The 17,184-nt window shown below is 35.4% G+C and overlaps 1 protein-coding gene across 1 annotated transcript in view; it reads right to left on the bottom strand.

Annotated features, from left to right (window-relative positions):
• Positions 1–17,184, bottom strand: part of NEMF (nuclear export mediator factor) — a 53,084-nt gene that overhangs the window by 24,871 nt on the left and 11,029 nt on the right. The window contains exons 5-16 of the mRNA XM_077761270.1: positions 15,165–15,313; positions 14,159–14,226; positions 13,104–13,190; positions 11,634–11,707; positions 9,988–10,058; positions 9,834–9,909; positions 9,390–9,452; positions 7,697–7,774; positions 7,350–7,558; positions 6,905–7,096; positions 6,552–6,615; positions 4,215–4,303 (exon numbers count right to left, since the gene is read on the bottom strand). Of these exons, the coding sequence (XP_077617396.1) occupies positions 4,215–4,303; positions 6,552–6,615; positions 6,905–7,096; positions 7,350–7,558; positions 7,697–7,774; positions 9,390–9,452; positions 9,834–9,909; positions 9,988–10,058; positions 11,634–11,707; positions 13,104–13,190; positions 14,159–14,226; positions 15,165–15,313 (1,220 nt within the window). The remainder of the gene's footprint in view (positions 1–4,214; positions 4,304–6,551; positions 6,616–6,904; positions 7,097–7,349; positions 7,559–7,696; positions 7,775–9,389; positions 9,453–9,833; positions 9,910–9,987; positions 10,059–11,633; positions 11,708–13,103; positions 13,191–14,158; positions 14,227–15,164; positions 15,314–17,184) is intronic.

Below are 17,184 nucleotides of genomic sequence, written 5' to 3'. Positions count from 1 at the left end.
AATAATAAAATGGATAGATTTAAACCCAAATATAGAAAAAATTGCATTAAATGTAAATGTAGTCAATTCTCCAGATAAAATGCAAAGACTGTCCGACTGGAAAATGATATATATTCTCATTTAAAATATAAGGATATGGGGTGCCTGGGTGGCTCAGTTGGTTGGGTGTCCAACTTCAGCTCAGGTCATGATCTCACAGTTCATGGGGTTTAAGCCCCACATCAGGCTCTGTGCTGACAGCTCAGAGCCTATTTTGGATTCTGTGTCTTTCTCTCTCTCGGCCCCTCCTCTGCTCATGCTCCGTCTCTCTCTCAAAAGTAAGCATTTTAAAAGAATTAAAATAAATAAAATAAATAAATAAAATATAAGGATATAAAAAGATTGAAATAGAATTATGGAAAAAGATTTATCATGCAAACACTAACCAAAAGAAAGCTGATGTAGTTTTAATACCTCACGCAGAAGGGAGAAAGAAGTTACAAGTTAAAAGAACATCAGATTACAGTTAATAAATGGCTCAATTCTCCAGGAAGACATAACAGCTCTGTATTTGTATGGTCTCATATATATAAAGCAAAAACTGGCAGAAATAAAGGGAGAAAGACAAGTGCACAACTACGTGATCTTTTATTTTTCAAAAATTTAAAAAAATATTTTTGAAAGAGAACGAGTGTGAGCAGGGGAGAGGAAGGGAGAGAAGTAGACATAGAATCTATAAGCACAGAGCCTGATTTTGGGATCTAACTCGTGAACCACAAGATCATAACCTGAACCAAAGTCAGATGCTCAACCGACTGTGTCACCCAGGTGCCCCAAATATGTGATCTTTTTAAAAAATGTTTATTTTTGAGAGAGAGAAAGAAAGACAGAAGGACAGGGGCAGAGAGAGAGGGGGACAGAGGATCTGAAGCAGGCTCTAGGCTCTGTGCTGATAGCAGAGAGCCCAATGTAGGGCTCAAACCCCCGAATCATGAGATCATGACCTGAGCCAAAGTTGGACACTTAACCAACTAAGCCACCCAGGCAGCCCAACAATTATGTGATTATTAACAAAACTCTCAGTAACTGAGACAACAATCATTTAAAAAAAGAATTAGTAGGGGTGCCTGGATGGCTCAGTTGGTTAAATGTCTAACTCTTGATTTTCAGCTCTGCCCTGACAACAAGCAGCCTCCTTGGGATTCTCTTTTGCTTTCAATTCCTCCCCCCCACCGGTCTGCACCCTCTCACTCACACTCTCTCTCTCTCTCAAATAAAGATTTTGTTTAAAAATTAGGAAAGATGCTAAAGATTTCAACGACTAATGGATGTGACCTTATTGATATTTAGAGAAATGTACTCAACAACTGTAGAACAGATACTCTTTTAAACTATATATGAAATATTTGTAAATAAAGTGGACCATAAATATGCTGGACCATGAAGCAAGTTCCAGTAACATATGTCAAAGGGTTGAGATAATTCAGAATACTATTTCTGAACATTATGCAAATTCAACTAGAAAGCAATGGCAAAAATAAAACCACAAAAGCTCCATAGGTTTGGAAATTAATCAACATACTTTTAAATAAGGCATGGGTGAAGAAATCACAATGTAAATTAGAACACATTTTGACATGAAAGATAATGAAAATACTATATAACTTTTTGGATACAGTTAAAGCCAGACTTGAAGGGAAATTTACTGCCTCCAATACTTATCAGAAAAGAAAAGCTGGGAGAAAAAGCAATATACTAAATTTCCATCTCAAGAAATCATAAAGTGAAATACAAATGAATGTCAAAGAAAAGGAGAAAGAGGAAAATAATAGAGAGCATAGATATAGTAGAGGAGATAAACAGTTAAAACTGGTTCTTTTTTAAAAATATATTTATTTTTGAGAGAGAGAATGTGCTCGTGCACAAGAGGAGCATAAGCAGGGGAGGGGCAGAGAGACAGGGAGAGAGGATCCCAAACAGGTTCTATCAGCACAGAGCCTGACATGGAGCTGGATCTCACAACCATGAGTCAAAAATCAAGAGCTGGATGCTTAGCTGACTGAGTCACCCAGGCACCCCAAGAAGAACTAATAAGAAATGAAAAGTCAATTCTATTCATCAATAGAAATGTGAGGGGGAAAAAGGAAGGAGAGGGAAGAAAAGAGCAACAAAATTTTTAAAAATGGAAAAATTCCAAGACAAGTGATCAGACTCAAGAAACTGAATCCTAGGCTGACAATGGAAAAAGCCAAGAAACAAATCAATCTACACTGTGTAACCTATAAAAAGCTTAAAAACAGCACAAAGTACTGCTAGAAAGAGGGTTTAAGATGGTGTTAAAGAAAGGAAAACTGGCTGAAAATCTGATCAACTTCTGGCTCTGAACATGGCAGTAGCTGCTCCTTCTATATCCCAACAGAAGGCCAGAAGTTAAATCTCTAGAAAGTGTACAAAGAGCATCTCCGAATTAGGGGAAATGTATAACAGTTTTAAGTAGGAGTAATGTGCTTAAAGCAGCAATCAAGTAAATGCATGAATTACTGGGTACTAAGCCTCTGCAATCTATTATTCCCATTGGGCTTCCAAAATGCTGACAACCAGGTCTTCAGGGAGAAAAAGTATTTCCTGAAAAATGAGACCAGCCGAGAAAAAAGCTCAACACATTGAGAGTTCCACACCAAATAGCCCACATACATCATTTTAGAAGCCTAACTTCCCACAGAGAACTTCCAATAGCATTTTCATGCTCTACTATAAAATGTGAACATACAATAATATGAACAGACAATTAAGGATCAACAGACATTAATAAAAGTCCATAACAAAAGCTGAAGACAAACTCAACAAGTAAAAAAAATTGAAAAAACAAAAAATTGAAACAAACCAAAACCCAAAAACTTAGAGAAAACCAGCAGAAAAGAATACTTTTAAATTAAATGAATACATCAAAACTACTCTCAGTATAAAGTAACCAGAGCAGGTAGTTTTTAAAAGTAATAAAAAACCAGAAACATTTAAAAATTCAGTGGAATGACTCAAAGGAAATCTCTCAGAATATAGAACAAAAAGATTAAAAGCTGAAAAATAGAAAATGCAAAAAATTGGAGGACCATCCAAGGGGGTCCTTTATTTAATAAATAAAACTTCCAGAAGAAAACAAACCTAAAAGGAAAAAAAAAAAAAATCCATGGAGGGCTAAGAAATATTTCAAGAAAGTTTATCAGAACTGAAAGATTCCAAATTAAGAAGACTCATGGAGTATTCAGCATAATAGATTAAAACATCCTCACCAACCTACATCATTGTGAAATTTTGGAAAACTGAGAGGAAAAAAATTAAAAAGATCTACAAGTTTACAAAAAGGCAAAAACAAATTTTCAATAAAATATAAACCATCAAAGTGACATCAAGAGTTTTGAAGGTCAAATCTGAAAGCTAATGCAATGAACAGTGACTCTAAACTTTTCAAATAAGAATTCTATACTCAGCACAATTAAATATTTTTTTTATATACCGAAGACCTCAAAAACCTTACATCCTATACACCTCTTCTTGTGTAGCTTCTAGAGAACACATTCCGTCAACCAAGAAAAAGGAAGTATGAGATTCAGACCAAAGAATCCAACAAAGAACAGGATAAAGAGAACTTCCAGAATAAAATAAAATGAGATCTTAAGATGTTTATTTAGAGTAACCAATCTAGAACAAAGTAGGTTTCAAGATACTCATAGAATTCCAATGTGTCTGAACACACCTGGAAGAGGAAAGTAAATGAAACAAGACAATTACTACCCTTGTGGAAGACAAAAAGCTGAGCAGGGAAAGAAAAGAAACATAGTGTTATATGACTCAGCTGTGACTACTATTAAAATATTACTGCATATAATGCTGGATATCAACCTTGACAAAATTAGGGTATACCTTTACTGGGAGGCTGGGTGGTGTGTATCTGTGTAACGGAGCACAAGTGGAAAGAATAAAATCTTCATCTTCTTTAGTGGGAAGTCATTAACAGAGTATAAAACAGAAAGAAAAAATCAAGCAGCAGCAATATAAGCAGCATATTGCTAAAAATAGTTTCCATGAGAGAAGAGGCAACAGGACTAGGGATAAAATACTGCAGGGCTACTGGTTTTTCCAACAAGCTTTGTAGAACTGCTTGATTTTCTAAACAATGTACATGTACAATTTTAACAAAATCAAAACACTGTGTTTTTAAAAGGTAGAACACTTACCAATATACTTTTCTTGCTTTCTGAATAGAAGTAACTGTTTGGACTTCTTTTAACGTTTGCTTTGTTTTCTTTTCTGCTGACTTAAATGCCTATTTATAAGAAAAAGTTTTTAAATAATTTGTTGAGAATGTATTAAATAACACTAAGTAAACAGGACAAGAAATTATTTTTAAATGTCACAAAATGGCACTATTTACTTACATATACCATATACACAAAAAATAAAGATTTGTGCCTTAAATATTAAAAATAATTTAAGTCAAAGATTACTACATACAAATATTTGCTCAAGACCTACACATTTTAAAAAGTATCATTTGTTTACCAGATACAGAGTATCTATCATATAATAGTTCTGGGCTAGATGCTGGGACACAATAGTGAGTAAGAGGAAGTTCTCACTCCCTCTCTCCCAGGGGGTCAAAAAGACATGAATATAAAACACATAATTATTTAAATAAACATATGTTAAGTACTTCTAAGCATACTATGAAAATATAACAAGGGAATCTAATTTATAAATGATTATGGTCAAAGAAGGTATTTCTAAGAAAATGGCATTTAGGCTGAAGCCTGAAGGATAAATGGAATTATTAAGGCAAAGAATAGGAACAGCACTATAAGCAAAAAGAAAAGGCCAACTTGACCAGAAAGTAGTGAGCACAAGGTAAAATGTCAAAAAATGAGGTTGGAGTGATAGAAGACAAGTCATGAGGTCTACTCATTTGACAGATATTTTTAATGTTTATTTACTTTTGAGAGCATGTGCACACAAGCAAGTGAAGGAGGGGCAGACAGCTCGACAGAGTATCTGAAACAGGCTGTGTGCTGACAGCAAAGAGCCCCATGCAGGACTCGAACTCACGAACTAAGTGCTTATGACCTGACCTGAAGTTGGACAGAGGTCGATGCTTAACTGACTGAGACACCCAGGCGCCTATCATTTAACAGATATTAACGTTACTATGTTCCAGGCAATGTTCTAGGGGTCGGGACAAAGCCATGAACAAAATAAAGATCATACTTTCATACAATCTACATTCTAAGGGAAGACAGATAAAGATATTTTGGGAGGGGTGTTTTTTAAGAAGAAAAATAAAACAGAATAAGAGGGAGTGATTGAGGGTAGTGGTATTCTTTTTTTAATGTTTACTTATTTACTTTGAGAGAAAAAGAGGATCTGAGAAGGGAGGGGCAGAGAGAGGGAGACACAGAATCACAAGCAGGTTCTGTGCTGCCAGTGCAGAGCCTGATGCAGGGCTCAAACTCACGAACCATGAGATCATGACCTGATCCGAACCGAGAGGTGGCCCCTTAGCCAACTGAGTCACCCAGGTGCCCCAAGGGTAATACTATTTTTAGTAAGCGTGTACAAGAAAGGCCTGTCTGGAGGCCTCTGGGTGGTTCAGCTGGCTAAGTGTCAAACCTTGGCACAGGTCATGATCTTGTGGCTCATGAGTTCGAGCCCCACGTTGGGCTATCAGCTCTGAGCTGGTTTTGGTTCCTGTCTCCCTCTCTCTCTGCTCCTCCCTAGCTCATGCTTTCTGTCTCAAAAATAATTAAAAAAAATTTTTTAAGAAAGGCCTCTCTGATAAAGTCTCATTTTAGTAGACATGCCAATGAATGGAAGGATCAAACATGGAAATTTTAAGGGAAAAACATCCTCTGTAGAAAGAGCAATAAGCACAAATGCCCTGAGAAGGCAGCATGCATCACTGTTGCAGGAACACCTAAGATCCCAGTGTCGCCGGAAAGAGGGGTGAGGAACACAGGTGATTAAATGGGAGGGGGGTAGATCATGGAAGACTTTACAGGGCAGGAGAAGGGCTTTGAACTGTCTTGATAAGATGGGAAGCAACTGGATTTTGAACAGAGAGAAATGACTTCATTTTTTATTTAAAAGGATCACTATGGCTACTGTTTGAAGAACAGACTCTAGGGGGGCAAGGGTAGAAGGAAGTGACCCAAGAAGAGGCTACTGTTACAGTCTGTGAGCAGAGATGACGGGGGCCTGGACTAGTGAGAAGTGGCCAGATTCTGGTTATACTCCACAGAAGACCTACAAAGATCTGCTGATGGACTGAACGTGATCTATGAGAGCCGAGCCTACGATGACTCCAGTACTTTCAACCCAAGCAAAGGGAAAAAGGAAGGTGCTATTTATAGGAGGGGGAAGACTGGGGAAGAAAATAAATACTAGAAATATATAGAATTAATGCAAAATTAAGTTTGAAAGTTATTTCTGAATTAGAAAACCTCATTTAAACAAAAGAATTAAAGCCATTAATTTAAAGCAGAGAAAACCAATTCACATTCACTCTAAGGAATAGGAAGTACCTTCTCAGCAGCTTCAACGGTCTTTTGTGTTTTCTTAGCAGCATACCTCTTGTGATCATAGTATCTAGAAAAATGTATTTCTCTTAATTTTAAGTGAAACCTTTATTTTTTAGCTTTCTATTTATGTTATTTCTAATTTTACACACTCAAATCATGTGGAACAAGTTTTGTACATTATGTAACTTTGTTCTGTATGCTTTGAAAACAAAGTTGTATAGTGCACAAAATGAGATTTAAAAAAGTGTTTTCACCCAAAAGCACATACATATGTAATATACATACGTATATTATCCTTATTATCCTAACTGGTATTGCAGATAATATTTTATCTACAATTCATACTTAACACTTACTTTTTGGCATTGGCATATGCTGACAAGCTGAGATCAACGTCAACAAGTAATGGCCTATTTTTCTGAGGCTTCTGCAGCTGTTTATTCTTTTGCTTTTTCTTTTTTCCTTTTGGTGGTTCAGTTTCACTTTTTTCAACACTGATGTCACCATCAACATCGTCATCTTCCTCCTCTGATAACAAGTATGGATTTCTATTAAAAATATTCAATAGTATTTCACTAATGTCAATGACATCACTTTTTTAGTCTCAATTATTTTCCTCAACGAAATAATACAGTATTTGCAGCATTTAAATAGTTGCATTATTTTAATGTAAATTATTTTTTCTGCATCTTCAAGGATAAATTTCCAAATAAAAGAGAAAAAATTTTAGATGAATACAGTCAACAATTAAACAGCAAAATAAAACCAAGGATAAACCAGTTAACTAAGAATCAAACTTACCTTAGTAGCATTGTAACATGATTTGTTTGTAGTTTTAATTCTTTAATCGCATTTGCAACAGGGTCTCCTTGAGCTTGGGCTTCTTTCACAATTAACCCGATTTCTGTCCAATCTATCTGGTTGGCTAAAGCACTTCGAACAACCTGAATGGCTCTGTCAACTATCTGTAGGTTCATTTCTATGAGCTCTCCTTTAAGTTTGTCTATTTCCTTAAGAAACAAAAACATTTACTGTAAAACCACTTGTTACAGTTACCTTTTTAGTTATTTTAATTCCACTTCGTTAACATACACGGTTAGATTTTAAGTTACCATTTTTGAAATCCAGGAAAAAGCTAAACAGAATACCTGAGCCTGTTGAAGAGCTTCTAATCTGTTTTCGTGATCCTTCCGGACATTATCTAATTTCTTCAATGCTTGTTTTTCCTTTTATAGGCAAAACAGAGTTTTGAAAAATTAGTTTCCTTCTGCCTTCTGCACCTTTCCTCTCTTACATCCTGAAACTTTCCCTCCTCCACTTCAGCAGCACCTCAATACTATCTAAGGTTCACGTAGTCCACTCCCAGGTCTATCCTACCCCAAATTAACTGTCCCCACTACTATTTCCCATTCTCTATAGGAATATATTTTGATTACAAGACATTTTCTTCCTAACACAAAAAAGTAAAGTTTTAGGGAAAGGCACTCTTAAAGAATATAAATTATCTAAGGAGCTTCTTTTTGTTAATTTTCTTAGGATTATTTCTACAGAGCACTCTTTTTCTTAAATTAATGCCACAAGGTCTTGCAGTAATTTACCTTCTATATAGCATTTTAGCATATATCATTTGCATTTCAAGGTTTTTAAAAAAAATTTTTTTAATGTTTTATTTATTTCTGAGAAAGAAAGAAAGAGACAGCGTGAGCAGGGGAGGGTCAGAGAGAGAGGGAGACACAGAATCCGAAGCAGGCTCCAGGCTCTGAGCTGGCTGTCAGCACAGAGCCTGATGCAGGGCTTGAACCCACGGACTATGAGATCACGACCTGAGCCGAAGTCAGAGCTCAAACCGACTGAGTCACCCAGGTTTTCAAGGTTAAGCCATTCAAGGTTATTGATTTGAAGCAAATTTTCTAACCCTAGTAATAGCATCACCAATTAATGAATGTTTCTAACCCTAGTAATAGCATCACCAATCAATGAATGAATAATGAATTCTGGGATGTAGTGTTTAAAAGATTTGAATCACAAGAATGGTGACTATTAAAAGAACGCACGTGATTACTAAAATAATTCGTGAGTATTCTGATGCACATAAAAACATGCAATCCAATGTTACCGCTAAGTATCTGTTGACTAGCTAAAGTGCTGCCACCGTGTGGCAGTCACACTATTTAATTCATTCAACCCACCTGCTTCAAAATTGGTGCTAGTTACTTTTTTAAACAGGGGGGAGGGCACAGAGATTCACATAATTCCAAAGTTTTGTACACATATTTCAAGACTTCATTAATATTTTTGAAAAATCAAATCCTCTTCTAATCAAGAGTGACTACGGCTAATTTCTAAAATTGCTCTGTGGCAGTGCTCCGAAAACATGGTCAAATGTGCTGAGGAAACAAAACATATTAAAACTTCCTGTGGAGTTTGAAAGCCCATTTAGAAAAAAACCCAGTTTAATGATAACTACACTTATTTGTACATAAAGAACGTTTCCCTCTCTTTTGGCCTACTTAAAAACCTTCTTAGAACAGTATTCCCTTAACAGCAAATTTGAGAAACCTTGGGTTGCTGTAATAACCTATATTATACTAGGGAATAAATAACAGGCCTCACCTTCCCATTATATTTTTCCATTTTAGAGAATATCTGACATACTGATGGAACAAATGAGGGAATGCTTTTCAACAATGAGACTTCCCCTGGACTGCTGTCAATAAACCAAGGGATCAGGGCATGCCACACTACTTCTGAAAGGCTTCCCATTTCTATATGAAAGCATTGTCTACACTGTAGCAAGCCACACCTAGCCTCATTAGTTTAATGTTTTTAACAATACCATACCTGTTGTAAAGCTTTTAAATCTATTTTCTGACCTTCTATCTTGGAATAAAATTCATCCACAGCCTTATTAAAAAAACAGGAAAAGACAGTAACTAGTTAAACAAACAAACAGGGTCCTTACTTCAACTTAGATACAGAGAATTTTACAGTCCATTTTGTCTCGTAACACTACCCAAAAAACTTGAACAGATTCCCAGAAAACGTATTATATATCTCAAGGGCCAAGAATAAAATTAAATTCAAACCTTTGGTCCTTCATCTTGAAATAAAGTGACAATAAAAATTTCCAACAGTTTTTATTTGTGACTGCACTGATCTTAAATACCCAGATTCACAGTGATTGTAAACCAAAAATATTTTCAATTTATCAATCAAGTTAGCATTAATTTAATAATTCATATCATACTAACTGGTCAAAAAAACAGAAATGGAAAGAAAACCCACCTTGTCAAATGATTCAAATTCTATATACGGACATTGTGAATGTTGAGAAAACAAGAAAGGATGAAATTCCTCATACCTGCAAAACATATTTATTATATCATTCAAGAACATTAATAAACATCCAAAGGAAACTGACTCAGGCCTATATGCTTACGTGAGTATGTCTTCAGTTGGTTTATCTACTTCCAAGCTTGGTTTTATTTCTCTCTTCTGAATGATGTACCCCTACAAAAATCCAATATTAAAATTTATTACCCTTCATATTTGATAAAGATTTACTTTCCATGACTGATACCAATCTTATTAATTTAACTCATAAAATTATTCAAGTTTTAAATAATATGCTGCATTATTCTATTGATTGTATCAATTCTCATATAGGCTCAATAAGTATTATTACTTTTTTTCATATGGACAAGAAAAATAAGGAAGAAAATGAAAACTAGCGATTTGATAAAATGATGGGATTATCCATGTGCATTTTGTTTTTTTCTTTCCAATTTTAGATGTTCTGCCACTTTAAAAAGCCAATAGCACTTTACTTCCAGAAGAAAAAGTCTTAGGTTTATTTTGTTGGTAAGAAAACTTAATTAATTTTAAAAACTGGGCAGGTATATGTGCACTGAATTTAGATGGAATTAATCAGAACTTTCTCTGAACTTCTATTATAAATAAAGTTACACTTTGTTTTTTTTTAATTTTTTTTAATGTTTTATTTATTTCTAGGAGAGAGAGAGAGAGAGCGAGCAGGGGAGGGTCAGAGAGAGAGGGAGTCACAGACTCTGAAACAGGCTCCAGGCTCTGAGCTGGCAGTCAGCACAGAGCCCGACGCGGGGCTCGAACCCACAAACCGCGAGATCATGACCTAAGCGAAAGTCGGATGCTTAACCGACTAAGCCACCCAGGCGCCCCAATAAAGTTACACTTTGAATAGAGAATAAAAACAAAGTATGAGATGATTCAGAGGATGTTTACCTATTAGAGTGATGTAAATTGCTGATTTTTTAATTAAGTGCTAGCAAATTAAAAGTATTTCTCTAGGGGCACCTGGGTGGCTTAGTCGGTTAAGCATCCGACTTTCGCTTAGGTCATGATCTCGCGGTTTGTGGGTTCGAGCCCCGCGTCCGGCTCTGTGCTGACTGCCAGCTCAGAGTCTGGAGCCTATTTCAGAGTCTATATCTCCCTCTCTCTCTGACCCTCCCCTGCTCATGCTGTCTCTCTCTCTCTCTCCTAGAAATAAATAAAACATTAAAAAAAAAAAAGTATTTCTCTAAATAAAATCAACCTAAAAGAATGATTTTTCAAATTCCTCAACTTTCCTGGTGTGCCAATTGTGACCTGACCTAGTACTTTCCATAAAAGGAAGAATAGAAGGGCACCTGTGAGGCTCATGGTTAAGCTTGTCACTCTTGATTTCAGCTCAGGTCATGATCTCAGGGTTCATGAGATCAAGCCCCAAGTCGGGCTCTGTGCTGACAGCGCAGAAGCCTGCCTGGGATTCTCTTTCTCCCTCTCTCTGACTCTCCCCTTGTGTACATACTCTTGTGCGTGCACTCTCTCCCTGCCTCAAAATATACTTAAAAATTAAAAAAAAATAAAAAAAGGAACAGAAGAAAAATTACAAACCCAGCAGCAATTAGGGAAAAAAAACCTAGAATAAGCCTACTACAGATGTTAAATTTCCAAATTACAACAAGAAACTTACATGCAGTGATCCCTACTTAACTGTGCATTCTGAAAATCTAAATAAATAAAACCACCATATACAATAATACAATATACGATAATATGTGGTGCTACCTTTCCATTGAAGTTGGATGTTGTTTTCATATAGTCTTCTGCCTTCTGAAGACAAACAAGTACTTTTTCAATATCTAAAAGAATAAAAATGGAAAAAAAAGAGTGCCAATCAAGTGTCAATTAACTATTAAAAAACATTAAAAACAGAAAAGTGCTTATGAAATAATAAAAATGTTCAAAAATATTAGATACAGTTACTTCATGTTTATAATTAGTATTATGTAAATAAGAATACGTTTTGGCCAGCTTGTGATCCCAATAGCTCTTTACTGAATCCATCTTTCCCTTCATGATGCTAAAGATACTTTCTTTATATACTAAATTCCCATATATATTTGGGCCTGTTCCTGAATTCCTCATTTTGTACTTCTTCAAAAACTTACTATTAGGTTCTTAATATACCTTAATCTGTAAAAGGGTTATTCTCCATCACTACTGTTATTTTTGAGTTTTCCTTAACATTTTCACATGCTTTTATTCCACAAGAATATTGACTGAAAAAAAACAAAACACTACAATTGCAGAAACAATACCACCTGTAGGCATTTTGATCAGAATTGCACTGAATTAGTATGTCAAACACGCAATCACTAAAACATTTAATTTATATTTTTAAACATAAAAACATTTACAGCATAAAAAATTATCCCCAAATCTTAACTGATATATAATCCCAAAATATAAACATGAAGAATGTATTTTTTTAATTTTACATGAGAATCTACAGATAAATCTGTCAAAACCAAGTCTTACATTTCCCTTGTATTTTCTCCAATTTTTTATTATCCTAATCTAGCAATTTAGTTAGGTTCCCTTAAGTAGTTACAAAAGGCTAATGCATCACAAAGCCACACTACAGTTCTTACAGAATTAAAATGCATGAATAAAACTTACTAAAAGCACTCCAACTTCCTAGTCAGAAGGTGAATAATTCAAGTCCATCAAGTCATATACCAGAGCCTACTTCAAGTATGGTAACCACTTCAATTATTTAAGGGAAGGAGAGAGAATATAGTAAAGTTGAAGGGTAATACAGTAGGTGAAGAGACTGAACTATCAATTACTAGGGATAAAGTGTCACATTAGAGTAGGAAGCGAGGAATACCATATGGATAGAACATTCATAGATCTGGGGTGCCTGGGAGGCTCAGCTGGTTAAGCAACTGACTCTTGATTTCGGCTCAGGTCATGATCTCACAGTTCATGGGACTGAGCCCCACGTCCAGATCTGTTCTGTCAGTATGAAGCCTGCCTGGAATTCTCTCTGCCCCTACCCTTCTTACGTTCTTTCTCTCTCAAGATAAACAAACATTAAAAAAAAAAAAAAAAATACATAGATCAAATGTTTTACAGTTTTTACAGATAGTAAATTACTACCTGCTCATTTTTATTACTTTCCAGAAATAGTCTTCACTTTTAAAAAAAAGGAAATAAATGAAAATGAGCAAAAATTGTAGCATGCAGGCATACCTTTACTGTCTAATTTTTCATCCACTTTGACATTGCCAGAGAATCCATTTTCTATAAGACAGTGTTCAATGAGAGCTGGTCCATAGGCTATAAAAGCAGAGGGTAGGAGTTTTAGAATTCCCCCTATACAATATTCAAAATATAATTCAAATTTACATCCCAGTATAAATATTTACTCAACAGTAGTCAATGAAAATAACAATTTACTTATTTTGCTTTTAATGATTTTATTTTTTTAGTTTACCTATTTTGAAACGTAACTAGAAATGACAATTCAAGTACTTATAAAAACTTGAGACTATAATACAATTGCAGAAGTCCGTGCATAAATTTCTAAGAATTTAATGGAATTGAGCCACATATAAAGGATTTTAAATCAGGAATGAAAGACTGCTTTAGCATCCAAAAACTGATTAATGCAATACACCATATTAATAAATTAATTAAAAAATCCTAAGAATTTTATGTATGCTATACTCACAGTTGGAAAGCTGTAAAGGTAACTTTTTAATGCATTCTAACTTCAGAAGAGAGGACAAGTGACTCCCTAATGCTCAGTAATCGAGGATACCTGCCTGCCCAAGTCCTCTCCAGATTCATTAGTATAGGGATGAGTAATGATTTTTCAAGTATAAGTTTATTGGATTATCTTTATCCTGATCAAAAGTACCTGACAGATTTTGGGGTGCCCTGAGATGCACCAATTAAAAACAAAACAAAAACTCAAGCGGTTATTAAGTCAAAGATTCACAATGAGAAAAAACAAATTTCTCAGAATACTACACTAGCACTAAAGTGCTAGATAACATACTATCAGTTTATTTAGTTGTACTGCTTTTAAATAAAAGCTAACACATAAAGGTCAAACTTCAAGTGGTATAACAAATTTCTCTTTCCTTAAAAATAAACTCTTATTTACTCAAAAGATAATTTTAAACTCCTGTCTACATTATCAAGTTGCTGTAATATTCTCTTGAGTCATAAAAATTTTAAATAAATTCCTGAAAACTACATTTTCTTGCAAACATTTCCTTGCTCTATTTAGGCTTACTCACGAAGTAACGGATTAAGAACTCTCTTCAGTAGTTCACCCTTAGGTGCAGTGGCTATTATTTCAGTCAGTCTGTGAAAACAAAATTGACATACCTCTTACTATCTTTTATTCAACAAACCTTACAGCAATGTTCACATTCACAGTACTTTCATTTGCATCGAATTGTCTAATCATCACAATACTCTAAGATAAAACAGGAATTAGTTCACTTTGTAGGTAAGAAAATTTAGCCAAGGGTAGACTGGGACCTGAAACCAAGACTTCTAAGAAAAATCAATATTCTTCAACTTAGTCATATTGGTTATTGAAAACGTACATATACGTGATAAGAAAGAGATGTTCCTATGTAACAAGTAAATGTTTGTAGAGCCTGGTGATACATCCTAGTACCTGGAATGGCTCTGCCTAATTATGCATTTAACAGGAGCTCTTAAGGAAGCTGCTGGGCCACTCTGATACCCAGATCAACAGCATCAGCAGCACCTGATAACTTGTAAGAATTCTCAATTCCTGGGCTCTACACCAGATCCACTGAACCAGAAACTGGAAGCAAAGGCAGGAATCTATGTTTTATCAAGCCCTCCAGGTAAATGTGATGCATGGTAAGCTTTGAGAACCTCTGCTATAGCTATTAGTCAGAAAAACCTTCCAACCAGAGGGTACATAAAATCAGCACCTTATCTCATGGTACTCCTTTTCTTAGCTAACCCACTTCCATTCATAATCTGCGCAACACAGGCATCTGTCTTCCCACAGAAGAGCTATTAAGTTCCCTCATTTTACCAAGAAATAGTCAACACCTGAAGTAACACCAGACTTAAAGACACACAGCTGCTACCTGCCAATGAGGCTTAATTGCTTACATGCACATTTAAATAGTCCAAGTAGTCCAAATTTATTTTATGCAAGTAAATAAATATTTTGTGACAGTTCTTTCATATTCTGACATATGATCTATTTTACCTGTTAATACACTATGAAATGAGTTTAGAAACAAAATATGTTACCTTTCCAAAGTAAGCAGAGGCTCAGCAGCTCTTGCATGATCAACTGGATAGCGTTCACGAACAGCAAATTTAACATCATCTGACTCATCAGTTCGAAATCTTAGTATATTCAAAATTAGGTACTCGTAATCTGTAAGAACAATGTTCCCCTATAATAAAATAAAATATGATTTATTGCTTTTCCCAAATCATTCTTGAAACTTCTTAAAAAGTCAGAAAGAAAACGCAGTCTCTTAAAAACCTGAATCAAAGCTACAGAAATGAAGTTACAAACAAAAAGCACAAAAAGACGTGACTATTTAGAGTCACGTCTAAATAGTCCTCTTTGAGCTTGCCCAGCACAGACTGAAATAAGAGATACAAAGGACCACAAATTTGAAACATAATGAAGGACTACAAAGCAACTTTAAACTCATTGTCTGACCATTGTACTAAAGTCACTAATGGAAGCACAATACCATTATCCCCTACTTTTCAAAACTTTGCTTTACGCTATGTTGCTTTTACAAGAGACCTACATTAATACCGGTTTCCAGTGACTGTAAGAAATCTGAAATTAATTTTCACTTTTATGAAAGGCAAAAAAATGAAAAAAGCACTCAGAATTTGTTTGGCAGTGACTGTTAAAGGAGTCAGCAGGTACCCCAAGCAGTGAAAGGTGGCACTGCCAAACCCCATTCCCTGGGAACTAAACTCAGCATCAAGCCATCATATGTTCAAACTGTCTGTGAGCATCTGTGCTTTATCCATACTTATTTTGTGCATTTATGTCCTTAAAGTATCAGAAAAGCCTAAGAAAAAGTATTTTCTGGATCTGGGGATGTTCAAAAGTTTTTCTGTATAAACTTATGGCAACTGCTTCTTTGCTTTATGCCATTTCAGCTTACAAAAGTTTCCATATGAAGTACTTTCGGATAGCACGAGAAACCTGTAGTCACCACCAGCTGAACTTACTGTTGCCCTTGCAGGAGGTACGTCTACAAATACCGTGGCTTATTAAGAACAATTCAGGACAGACAGGTTATTTCAGAAACCAAATAAAGAAATATTTATACTTTCATCTGCAATTTTGTATTTTGATAGCAATAGTTATGTGGCAAAATCAACAGTTATACTTTCTACCCACGTGGTTCCACACTTGTAATGTAGCCTAATGTAATAACTCAATAAAACCAAAAGCTACATGCTTACAGATAGCCACTAGTTTATTTCCAAAAGAAAAAAATGGAAACAGCCTAAATGTAAAAACTGAGGAAACTGTGAATTATGATATATCAACCTAACAAACTATTTAAAAGCTGTTAACTTATGAAGACTATGTACAAAAAAATTCTGTAGCTTAGGAAGTGGAAAGCAAATATATGGAAAAATGAAAGTATTTATTAAAAAGTTAAGATGAGGGATGACTCGGTTTCAGCTCATGATCTCACTCACTGGTTTACAAGTTCGAGCCCCACATGGGGCTCTGTGCTGAGCATGGAACCTGCTTGGGATTCTCTCTCTCAAAATGGGTGAATAAACTTAAAAAAATTATGTTTTAAAGTGAAGATTAAAAAGATTTTTTAAAGTTATAGGTGGAATATAACAGAAGAATCCCAATAGCTGATCCCGCTGACATGGCCAGTTCTACTGCTACAGATGGAGATGCATTTCCCTCAAATAAATAACTGAATTTATGCCAAAGAGATTTCATCCTAAGTAATGGTGAAACAAATGCATTTTGATTCTTTTCATTAGTTCCATACAATCTTTTCCTTGGTTGTGGAGGGAAATAACAATTTCTTCAGGCAGAAGCTCAGAGTTAAGGGTTTCTTTCCCACGCTAATCCCTTCATAATAATTACAGATGCATAGAAATATAAGTGAAATAGACTGCTTCCTTGGAACATCTGGATAATGTGAAGAAGTCATGGAAATTCTTTTCCTAAAGATGTTTAGGGTGTCTGGGTGGCTCAGTCGGTTGAGCGTCCGGCTTCGGCTCAGGTTATGATCTCACAGTTCGTGGGTTCGCCCCCCGCCCC

This window comes from Crocuta crocuta, unplaced genomic scaffold, assembly GCF_008692635.1.
Source record: "Crocuta crocuta isolate KB4526 unplaced genomic scaffold, BGI_CrCroc_1.0 scaffold163, whole genome shotgun sequence".
Taxonomy (NCBI): Eukaryota; Metazoa; Chordata; class Mammalia; order Carnivora; family Hyaenidae; genus Crocuta; species Crocuta crocuta.
Note: the sequence above shows the minus strand (reverse complement) of the source record. Positions and strands in the feature narration are given on the sequence as shown.